The 12,156-nt window shown below is 37.3% G+C and overlaps 1 protein-coding gene across 1 annotated transcript in view; it reads right to left on the reverse strand.

Annotated features, from left to right (window-relative positions):
* The window catches only part of TMEM63C_1 (Transmembrane protein 63C), a 47,976-nt gene extending 39,861 nt beyond the window's left edge, over positions 1–8,115 (reverse strand). The window contains exons 1-3 of the mRNA XM_051212520.1: positions 8,012–8,115; positions 5,430–5,584; positions 2,231–2,292 (exon numbers count right to left, since the gene is read on the reverse strand). Of these exons, the coding sequence (XP_051072705.1) occupies positions 2,231–2,292; positions 5,430–5,537 (170 nt within the window). The 5' untranslated portion in view covers positions 5,538–5,584; positions 8,012–8,115. The remainder of the gene's footprint in view (positions 1–2,230; positions 2,293–5,429; positions 5,585–8,011) is intronic.
* Between the last annotated feature and the right edge of the window lie 4,041 nt (positions 8,116–12,156).

A 12,156-nucleotide genomic window follows, 5' to 3' on the forward strand; every position in this document is an offset into this window, starting at 1 on the left:
GACTGAGTTGTATTTACTTAGTCATGGTTAGCTGGATAATATCACTAACTTTCATGTAATATGTGTTACTTAAAAACAAATCATCTGAATATATGATTGTTTACAGCATTTGATTCGAATTTATCTTTTTTTAAAATAAAGCAAAAATATAGAGTTTATTCACTAAGTTCTTTTTAATAACCCATTTCTAACCTATTTTGAATTGATTACAGGGAAATTACATTTTCTTTATACAACAAACAATAACATTATAATTAAGTTCATAATATGACAAGAGCATTCCCAAAATTTTCTTATTCTACATTAAATCAATTAACATGTTATTTCATTGCTTAAATCATTATTAGTTTAAGAATATATACAGTTTTGAATATAATGTAATGTAATGTACAGCTATGTAATTTTTATGCAACTTATTACTTCACACATAACAAACATTAGATATTTATTATTAAGGTTTTTAATAAACAATAATCTTAATAATTCTATATCTTTCTTTTATGTAATTATTATTTTAAAATAATTAAATGTTGATTACATTCTCTAATATGTTTAAAACAATTAGTCCCTTTGATAAATTTCGATAATGCAATGAGAAGACGAAGTTTATCAGCATTTGTAGTGTTATACAAAAACCTTCAAGGACGTATACTAAGGTTTATTGAAGCCTTGGCTATACGGAAATTGAAACACCCTTTATGTGTTTAAAAACAATTTGTCCTTACACTTAACCTACCCTAGTAGTACTGATTTACTATCCAGAGTGGTAATCACATTTGTTTTTGTGTACTTTAATATTTTTCCTTTGTTATGACTTACCCTTAACCTGTCTAGTTGACCTTTTAATTTTCATATATAAATGTTCTTAACATGTATATGTGTGATCAGATTGTTCGAAATGTATTGCGCAAATATATCACATAATTCTGATAAACTACGTCTTCTCATTGCATTATCGAAATTCTAATATGTAATCAACATATTTACGTTTAAAGTTGTTTTCTTTCTTTTATTTAACTTAATATGAAATGTGTTTAGGATTTAATTCAAAACCCTAATGATAATACCAAATTTAATTGTTTGAATCACTAATTTATTAAAAGAAATTAATACAAAATATTTTGAGGTTTGATAATAACAAAAATGTAGTCAGTGAACTTTTAGAGAAACTTCACAAATTAAAAGTGCTAACAGATAAGATTAAACTTATAAGGTAGATGGAAGTCAGTCAGTCAGCATCGATCCAAGTTGCCATACCGCATTAGCATAAGATGAACACCGAATTCATAGAAGTAGTTAATTCAATGGTGGTAATATATGAAAGAAAGATTGCAATAAGGACATAATACAGGGAGAAAGAATTAGTAGGTAGAAAGATATAAAGCAATTTTAATCTCATAGTTTAAGGAAAGACAAAGAGTATATACACCTACGCCATTGTGATCGATTATGAACCATGTCACACAGAGTCTCCAACCATTGGTTATGATAGTCACGCGGACCCCAACCAAGTAGTCTGCATCTACCAACATGTCTGAGATTGAAAGTAAAAAAAAGGTCTTCGGTGAGAATATCCTTAAATAGTGACTTATTCTTAGACCAGATGATTGGAAAAATCAGGCCAACCTGTCAAGAGATATTTTGACTGACTTCGCACTACTCTCTAAATACTCACTATCTACGAATAGCTTCATTAGAATATTAGGGTCGAACCCCCAATTCTTCACAGAATTGAAGCACCTGTAGCTAATGTAAAACGAAGAAGAGCATCAAACCTTGATAAATTAACTGTAGAGGTCCTTAGGGATGATGGTCAAGTATTATCAGTTTTATGAGATGTAAACTAAGATATGTAAGCTAGTCGTGTCGTCATTTTACTGATTTCGACAACTGATCAATACTGACGATAAAAGGCATGAAAACCCTCTTTGGTAACTATGGAAGAATGAGCTTGACTAGCATAACTCCTAAAATCGTAGTGTGCATAATTATTCGACGCCCAATTGGAGTTCGGCAACAGTGAAAAGCAGATGTTTTAAATTTTGTGTGAGTAAATTAACAAAGTATTTGCATCTCTTTAGCCTAGCGAACAATCGTTCACCATTAAAGAAAACAAAAATTAGCGTAAAGTAACATTGGATATTCTCAAACGGTGTGTAGTTTAAACAAGAAGATTTTCCACCAGTTCAGTGTTGAACACCATTAAAGTTCATACTGTGAACAGATATACCTTTTGGGGACAAATTCTCTATCGATTATTTCTTGTAATACAAGGTACAGGCCAATACAAATCTATGAAGAAAAAAAATATCACAAAGTCAGTGTAACAAATAAACAATATCCACGCTGATTACCGAAATCTAGTTAGTTGCATTGTAATAAAAAAATCTGAAAACTGAATAATGGTTTCACTTTTTCAGAGGTGAAGTTATCCAATAATCTTAGACAGGAGAGTGCACTGCTTTACCTTATTTGAATATGATCAACTGACCAGAAATAAGTCATAGCCTATTGAACTGAGTCGTGTTGGTAAGTCTAAACTATGTGGTTGAAGCTCGTGAGACTGTCGTAGCCAATAAACTAAAAGGTTAAGTGATTTGGCACATAATCATTCACATTAGCTACAACGATAATATTGATGCAAAATGCAAGAATCAAGCCTAAAGCTTTGATCTGGATATTGTTGGTGTGTGAGCGAATTCAGAAACCTATACCTATAGTTTGTGTTTCAAGAGACCTCTAATGATGTTTATTTTGAATAAACCATTGCAATATACCAGAGTAAAAGTCTATTGTGTTAGGTAATCGTATTATCTTTCAACAACAGTTCGATCGAATGCCTACATCATTAATTCGGTTATGAAGTTAACAATAGGTCACGTGAAATTACTAAGTACCGAGTAGCATTCTATCTATCCATCATTTTAATAGCTCAAAAAGTGATTATAAATATCTAAACCTACACCTCCATAGTACATTGACTACTCTCTAGTATTAAGAATAGTATGTATGAAAGTTTGCCCTTTTATGGCTCATTCTAACAATTGTCTACATATTCGTTATTCCATTAACAGATTTTAACGACACCTCAGTTAGATGTGTAAAATGTGGTCAAAAGTGTTCGCAGTTGAATGGTAAACTTTATTATCAGCAGACTAACGGTGTAAATGTATAAAACATTGTAATTAACAATTGCTTTACAAGGTTAGTTGGCACGTCAAAAAACCTGGACTTCAAAGATCCTGTCATGTTTTCTGACCATATGATCATAAATGAATATGTAATGAAAAACTACTCACTAGATGATTTGCATTGAAGTTAAAAATAATAATTAAGGGTGCTGATTAACTTACATCACGTATAGTATTTATTCAATTATAGAAGGAGCAACCTCATAATGTTACGATAAATGAAATAAATTATATACATTTATGAAATCGAATGTAGATTTTTTCTTTAACAAAAACTCGTTATTTTATAAACTTGAAGATCATACGGACGAAATCTTAGACTTGAGTTTAATGAATCTTAACACTTGATACTACGGTATAATGATTGCATGATCATTAGTTTTGATATAAATAACATCAAGTATATTGGGTAAAATAGAACCAATTTGTTTCTGTAGATTTAATAACAGTAAACAATCATGTAGACACAGAGGATGTATTGATCATATCTTCACCCTCCGCCAAATGTTAGAACACCGTCATACTTATCAAAGGCCAACAATCGTAGTGTTTCTTGACATCAGAGCTGCCTTCGATTCGTTGGATAGGACTGTTTTCTGGGATTGTCTCTTGAAGAAGGGTGTGCCTGAGAAGTTTATTAACATCTTGAAAGCCCTATATACAAACACCTCAGGCAGAGTGAGGGCATACAACCACCTCTCTCCATTGTTCCATTCGAGTAGTGGGGTTAGGCAGGGTTGCCCAATCTCACAATTCCTCTTCAACTTTGCCATCGATGACATTCTGGAAACAGCTCTGATGGATGTAAATAATGGCAGTGTGGATCTGTTGCCTGGAGAAAGACTTCTCGACCTTGAGTATGCGGACGATATTGTCTTACTGTGCGATAATGCCCAAGACATGCAATTCGCACTTAATCAGTTGGCAATCAGTGTCCGTAGGTACGGTATGTGCTTTGCACCTTCGAAGTGCAAAGTACTTCTACAAGACTGGCAGGATTCCAATCCTGTACTCACCCTGGATGGTGAGCAGATAGACGTAGTCGAGAAGTTCGTGTATCTGGGTAGCTGCATAAGTGCTGGTGGGGATGTGAGTGATGAGATCAATGGACGTATAGTGAAAGTGGCGTGGCAACTCGAACTGATGTACGTACGTACGAAGTTCTACGTTGTTACTGACTGACTGACTGACTGAAAGCCAGAGCGGCTTATGCCAATCTGGGCCATCTTTGGCGCCTTCGTGATGTTAGTCTGGCTGTAAAAGGTTGGATCTACAACGCGTCGGTGAGAGCAGTTTTGCTCTATGCTTGTGAAACCTGGCCTCTCCGAGTTGAGGACGTTAGACGACTCTCTGTGTTCGATCATCGCCGTCTCCGAAGGATTGCTGACATTCAGTGGCAACACCATGTCAGTAATGCAGAGGCTCGGCATCGTGTGTTCGGGCACAGAGATGATAATTCAATTGGTGTCACCATCTTGAAACATCGACTTCGGTGGCTTGGACATGTTCTCCGAATGTCGTCCCAGAGAATTCCACGTCGTGCATTATTTGCCGACTCTGGGACTGGTTGGAAGAAGCGGAGAGGTGGTCATTGTATGACATGGTGTCGTGGCATGAAAGAAAGCTGCAGAGGTCTGGCTTGTGTTGGTCCTTCACGACTCCCTGGTTGGGGTCTGAGAGATGGTGCTACACAGTGGCTAGAGACGTTATCAGATATGGCTCAGAATAGAAGCCAGTGGCGATCCTGCTGTAACCTTCTTTTACTTTCTTCATAAAAAGTGGTTGTGTCTCCCTTACCTGAAAGATTTCTTCCGATTTTACCTTTGCGTTCCCTGATTACTAGCACATTACCTTACACCAATCTCTTCGTTATTGTTCTCTCTTTTTTTTGTTGCGCTCCTTAGCTTTTTTTTCTTTCTTTGTATTCCTCTCGAATTTTCATTGTTTTGTGTGGCGCATATATATTGGCGCTCTCTTGTACCAATATTCATGTGTTTAAATAAATAAATAAGACACAGAATACCATAATTAATAAATAGTATTCTTGCAACGTTTCACACTCAAGACACCCATTCTAGGCTATCTAACCTGGAACCAGGAAATAATAAATTCAGATTGTGTACATATCACACATTACGTGACAAACAGTACTAAAATAAAAAACAAGTCTCTAATCGTTTTAGTCAATTAATTTATACGTTACTTTATTGACGAACGCTTTAAAGCAACATAACTTACGACGAATATGGCGCTATTGACTACCAAGTTGAACGGAACTCCTTCGAATCCCCATATATATTCGGAACCATTTATATTTCGGTATGAATGTGGTGCACACGTTGACATTCCGCCTTCTAGATGTTCATAAAACTTAATTTTATTTGTTAAAACAACTAAAACGTGAAAGAAAACTGTGTATTAAAACATGACCTAAGCTGTTCATGATAAAACTACACGACAGGATTAAATGCAGGCTGCAGAGCATTAAAATGGTATCAAAATTCTAAGCTAAGTTTTAGGGTGACTACAGGGTATTTGAATAGAACGAAGTAATGAATACTTTCATTCTTGTAAAACCTCTAAACAACTTTTAGTATAGCTTTCAACTAACTTGATTGGACTCCGACAAATCAGAACCCCGCGGCAAAACGAATAACTCAAACATAAACGACCTAGGAACTAACACATTTGGGTCTAAATTACCGAAACATATCAGGACAGCTATAGGAAATCGACAAGATAACTGATAAGAAATAAGAATGATAGTAGTAGGGAATATAAGAATGAAGTAATAAAAATTTTGAGACCCGTATTGAAGACTCTGGTGAAGTACTACAAATTCGCTCTCCATCTGTCGCTTCAAAAAGCTTGTTTTATGTGCGTTTATCCGGGGACCCTGTGGCATCTTCGTCTGGTCTTGCTGGCGTTGGTGTCACACTAAGCGCTAGAGCTGAGGCAGCACTAATCGATTGGATCCCCATTAACAGTCGGTTATGTGCTGTTAGATTAGAAAGTTCCATCAAAGTGAGAAGAAATCGGCGTGAGAAACGACGTTTTTTCGTCATCTCCGCCTGTGCCCCGACAGATTGCAGCCCGGATGCAATCAAGGATGAGTTTTACCACCAGTTAACTGTTCTTCTCCAGAAAGTGCGTTCGACAAGTATTGTAGTACTAGCCGGAAAAATAAGGATACACAAAGTAGGAATAAAAGAGAGTGAATAAGTGACGTTGTAAATAGTAATAATAATGTGAATGGTTTGACTGTTAATCGAAGCGTGAATAGAATTTTCAGTAAATATCGTCATTTTCATTTTATTTGTGTGTGGGCTGTGATACTGCCCGAGTGCCCAGACCAAAGCAGGTGGTTTTCTTAGGAGGTCACACCCCGAACCTTTGACCTAAAGGTCTGACCCACAAGGCAGTGGAGCATCGTGAGGAGATGCAGTCCCATGGTAGTCGGTGACCAACGATTGGTTCATACGCCATTTGTTCCCTCAGGATACTGGAGCCCATGTGCACCATTGGTTTGGGATCCGGTTAGAGCGCCGGATATTCGCTTTTCGTCCTTTCATTTTCGTAAACAACAGTAATGCCGCTAGAAGGCAGTGAGTAGGACTTCTCTGGAAGAGGCTGTATACGCGTGGCCATGTGAGAGCATTTCGAGAAGGGGTGGGCCCTCCCCACTCTCGACCATAGCTGGGTATTCAGGGGCTACTTAAGTGATAAAAACTGGGTTGTTAATACATCAACTTATGTCATAACGAAAACACTTTAGAGCACTTCACGTCAAAATTTCATGCTTTAGATTATGAATAAAGCCGAAGACTATTTTCTCAAACATGTATACTTCAAAAAAATCATAGTACTTTGAAATACCAAGCACTTTTGTAGACTTTTGAAAAGATACACGGGCCAGGAATTGATAAAGAATATTCATGAAGGAGTAACCGCCCGTCTAAAAAACGTAGCTAAAGCAGTGAACATTACTTTCGGGATATAAGTATGACTCAAGTTCATGAGTGTTGTTTTAAAACCATAAAATGATAATAAGCTTTCAAGAACTGACCAAATCATAACACAGTACATCAACCTGTTCTATAGATCGTTTAATGACATATTAGGTAAATAATAAATCTTTAGGAAATAAAATGACGTTCAAAACAACTAAAACTCTTAATTAGGATTTTAAAATCCCTTTGAAATAAAATCCAACCATTGGATTCTACAATAACAGTGAAAAAGCTATTTTAGCTTCCACTAAGTGAGTCCACTTATGATCTCAGTGTGACTTCTGAATGATTTTCGGGTGCTGAATTTAATAAGAGTGTCGTTCATAGAATTTGACACTTAAAATACAATCGGGATTCTCACTGAGATCACAAGCAGACTCAATAAGTGGAAGCTAAAACAAATTCTTTTATTGGTACTGTAAAAACACAACGGTCGACCGATATGGCTTTGTCTGGAAAAAAATGCTGCAAGCAACACTCTGCACAGAAATAGTTGAGCGGTCAAAACGTCCGGACCTCAATGTCTAAGCTTCAGCTTAAAACTCGTTTATTAGACTTTCTAAATAAAAGCGACTAGTTGAAAAGCAATTTCACGTCAGCTGAGCCTTTTAATTATGGTCATTCCAAAAAATGGTCTTCCTTGCACAAGTTTATTTGCTAAAGGCCTTTATGGTGTTCGTATGAACTAACGATTCCTTTGTACTTGTTGAATGCATAAATATTTATGTGCCTTAAAAAACACAAAATATCGGAAAACCAAGAGACAAAGAACATTTTATATCAAGATTTACACACACAAAAATTTCGTACCTAATAAAAAATTATCTTACGATGTCATCAACTTACTGCCCACTGAACCAAAGGACCGACCCAGATCAAGGTCGAACTGATGTGTTTTCCGCGCTTCAGTTATTAGTTCTATGTTACTGGTTGCGATTAAGAAAATTATTTTTGAGCGTAACGGTCAATAATAACATGTTTTCAGCTGGAGACAGTAGTTTTTCATTAGACGCAAATGTTTACATTTAATTTGTAATTATCAAAGATTAAACCAAATAGCATTTGCTTCATGAGTAACCACTCTTGTAGCAATCCTAGGCTTACTGCCAGTTCCAAGCCCGAATGAAGAAGGAGGGTTCAGCATCAGGTCCCCAACCTCACGCTAACTAGAATAAACAAATTGCACCATTTACACTCGAGTTTGGGAGTTGAAGGTCTTCCAGAAAAATTATGAAGCCGCATGGTGAAAGCCGATATTCTTCTGACGTCACAAGGCCAATACCCCCTGCTTCATGAGTGTCCACTTTGGTGAATATCGATATTTTCATTGGTTCAGCACAATTATCACTGTGTTATTACCATAAATTAGTGAAAAAAATGTTGTTGATGTACCGACCAAGAATATCTCCAACTTTTTAGTATTCGCCTTAAATATTAACTAACACGGATACATACTTGAGGGTCTCCTCAGCTCTCACTGTATTTCAGCTCTACTTTTCCATGGAATTATAAACTACCTTGAATTCGAGACCATATTACGTCAAGTTTAAGTTATCGCGTGACAGGTTTTGCAAGCTAACGAACTTAGTATAAATTGAAAGCAGGAATAAGTAAGTGTCTAGCTATGTTCGTGGGATTATCGCCTCCCTAAATGTTTATGCTTTTGGGTTTCGACAGTAAAACTGTATCCCGGCCAGAAAAAGTCAATGAAACTATGTGAAATCTTGATAACCAAAAATGAAAACGAATTTTATATTTCGTTATTGCTAAGTTTATGCTGTGGCTTCTGTTGAACGAATGTTGAAATTGTATAATAAACATATACCTGAAAGGCTTGATGGTTCTATACAACAATAAGAAGTTTTGTTTGCTACTTGCAGAAAGTCAATGAAATTAAACATTGAGTGTCACAATCTGTGGTCCTTTCAGACGGTGGAAAATGTGATATCGTTAGTCATTTCGGAAGATAAGCTCAGTGGTGAATAAATTTTTCAAAATAATTTGCACTGTAATTCCGTATAATACCATATATTTGTCTTCAGTGCACATGTGCCTTTGCAGCCCATCTGACGGAAGCACGTTCCACCTAATCTTCAATAACAGTGATAGGAATCATTTTGAGTATGAAAACATAATATTTACTCACTCATTCCCAAAGAATAAAAATACACTGGGACGTATTCAAAAGTGAGCCATGAAATCAGTTCGACGACTATAAAATATAAGTCCTATGAAAAGGTCCTCCAATCACTGAACCTTTACTCATCAGAATATAGACATCCTAAACACTTCTGGATACACCATTAAATACTTACTAAATCTCAGTCCCAACACAACTCTTTGGGGTAACACAAAGATATTGGAAACACAACAGAATAATGTACTGTAGGTATACTAAATCTTTACCAATAGTCGAATTCCGGATCTCTCAAACGGCTGAGCTAGCCCAAACAAATTTTCAGGAGTCCTTTAACAGGCAACTTGACATATCCAAAGGGACTAAGGACAGTGTCTCACTATGTTTACTAATATTCCTTCTTTCTTTTTTGTCGTTAAACACATTCGGGTCCCCACATGGAGGCATTGGTGGTTGAGTGCTACTAGGTGCGATAGCCCGTTAAGCGAAAGCTTTTTCTATTCTGTCCGGAACTATTTGAACCACCTGAATCTTTGTCCTCTATGATATCTTGTAGAATGTCCAATGATAAGTGATCTGTCGTATAATATTGAAGTTCTTCGGTCTGATGGATAGTTTGGTTAGGAATTCTTGATGTTTTCGTGACCCATTATTTATCAGCCGTATCAAATATCTGATAATTTGTTTGTTCTCTTGAGGTTCACGCCTTTACTTTTTGATAAACTATAAATTGTCTGTCGCTTTTGTCCTGCTTACTGGATGCTCTGGGAAGATTTCAACAGGAAGCTCACACTTCCCGAAATTGAGCCACTGACGGCCACACGGCTCAGTCAGGGTAAAGACTCCAAGCACCGAAACCACCCAAGACTTCGTGTACTGTTTGCCAGCACTGCCGACATAGAAGATGTTCTGCTTGCTAATCATCAGCCGAACTCAGACGGCGATGTGGAAATACTACTTGATATACCATATTCTGAAGACACTCATCGGGAACATCTCCAGGGAACCTCACAAGCCGTTGTATTGCAGAATAGATATAATCGTGCAAAGTGTTTGCGGGAAAACGGACCTCGACTACACAGACTCTGATATTCTGGAGTGGAAATTCCTCAAGGACATCTTGAGGCTTAAGATCATATTGACTCAACAAATGTTGTTAACAATCAAGGAGGACCAGTATATTAGACCAGGACTAATGAGGATAACCTTCACATCTCCCCAGGCCTCAACTCTCGTTTCATGCCGACAGACGGTTGCCAACTGGAGTCCACATGCATCCGGATAGTTCACGTGATACCAGGATCGGACACAAAAGCAAACTGGATCTGACTATTACGCTTGTGGACTGTCAAAATCATGGGAAAAACGAAGGGATAGGGGTTCCCAACACAGAAATCCCTGTATAGGTAGGTTGCAATTCATCCACATAAGGCTCATTCAGACAACAAAACGAGAAGATCTAAGATATTCAAATTGAAAGTATGAACCGCTTGTATATGAACAATACAGGATTACCGAATAAAACGGATGTGTTGTGTGAAATATTTAATGTTAATAATATTCATCTGAGAGGAATATCTGAAACATGGGTCTCTTCTAAAATTACGAACCAGAAGCTAGTAATATACGGCATGACTTTGTTTCATAACAACAGGAAAACAGGAATGAGAGCGAACTGCCTCTGTGTCTGCAGTCTTGCTTGGTAGCACATCTAGTGTACACTAGAGAGTTTATCAGCCATGATAAATCTGTATGACACTCAATAAGGTTGTCTAACACCTCGAGGTGTCTAGTTGGAGTTACCTGCAGGAGTTCCACTGCTGACACCGAGATTGAAAATCGTATGCTGCAAAGATAACCCTGCTCTACTCGTCTCGGATACACTCATATCCTGATTCTAGGAGACTTTAATCTTTTTGATGGAGTTTTGTTTTCTGAGCTGTATAGTGTTGTAACGGGTGACTGCAGGTTATGATAAGCAGCGTATTTATCGACCACTCCTGTGACAGTGACACGTAAACACGTAAGGACGACCTAGTGCCCTGATTGGCCCTGCTTCGCTGTCTGTCCTAGCCAGTTGAGTCAAGAACACAAGTCACAGCCTCTGAGTTATGAATCATTGTATTTCAGACATACTTTATTTATATACCAAACAAACAAACCACATCGTACCATAAAATAGAAAACAACATTGACACAATATTTAACAAGTGAAATAAACATCGACCAATAGGAAATGTACATTTAAGGTCCAAGGCCACCATAGACTTAACACGATAACTATTGGTATATTTTTCCGACTATCCTAACATATAGTTTGGTCGTGGAGCTTTCATCGTTCTTCCGAACAAACTTCAGGTAGAAGTGAAGTCACAATGAATGCTTCACGACCGAACCATCCAGCTCAGAAAACAAAACTCCATCAAGACCATCTACCTGAGGTCGTTCATAAATTCTAGTCTCACCAGACAGATTTAGGTACTGAATAAAGCTAATCAATAAACTTGTCTCCAATCCACAAGGCTTATTCCGTCACACAGCCTCTTCTCGATAGGCCAAAACAGGCGTTTCCAATTCGCTAGGTTTAAATGTCCTAACCAACGGCAGTAACGTTGCCGACCTACTGGGTGAGCAGTACTCTCGGACATTTCAACCGACACACACAAACTATAGTGATGAAAGCTTGACTTGTAACTGCACTGGACTCTTAAAAGTGAACCTGAGCGTTGGCTTGGTGTATCGGAAACTACAGCACTAAAACAATGACACTTCTATAGACCCGGATATGGAGGGAGGCAGGGAGGGAAGCAGCTTCAAT

The sequence above is a fragment of the Schistosoma haematobium genome, chromosome ZW (assembly GCF_000699445.3).
Source record: "Schistosoma haematobium chromosome ZW, whole genome shotgun sequence".
Taxonomy (NCBI): Eukaryota; Metazoa; Platyhelminthes; class Trematoda; order Strigeidida; family Schistosomatidae; genus Schistosoma; species Schistosoma haematobium.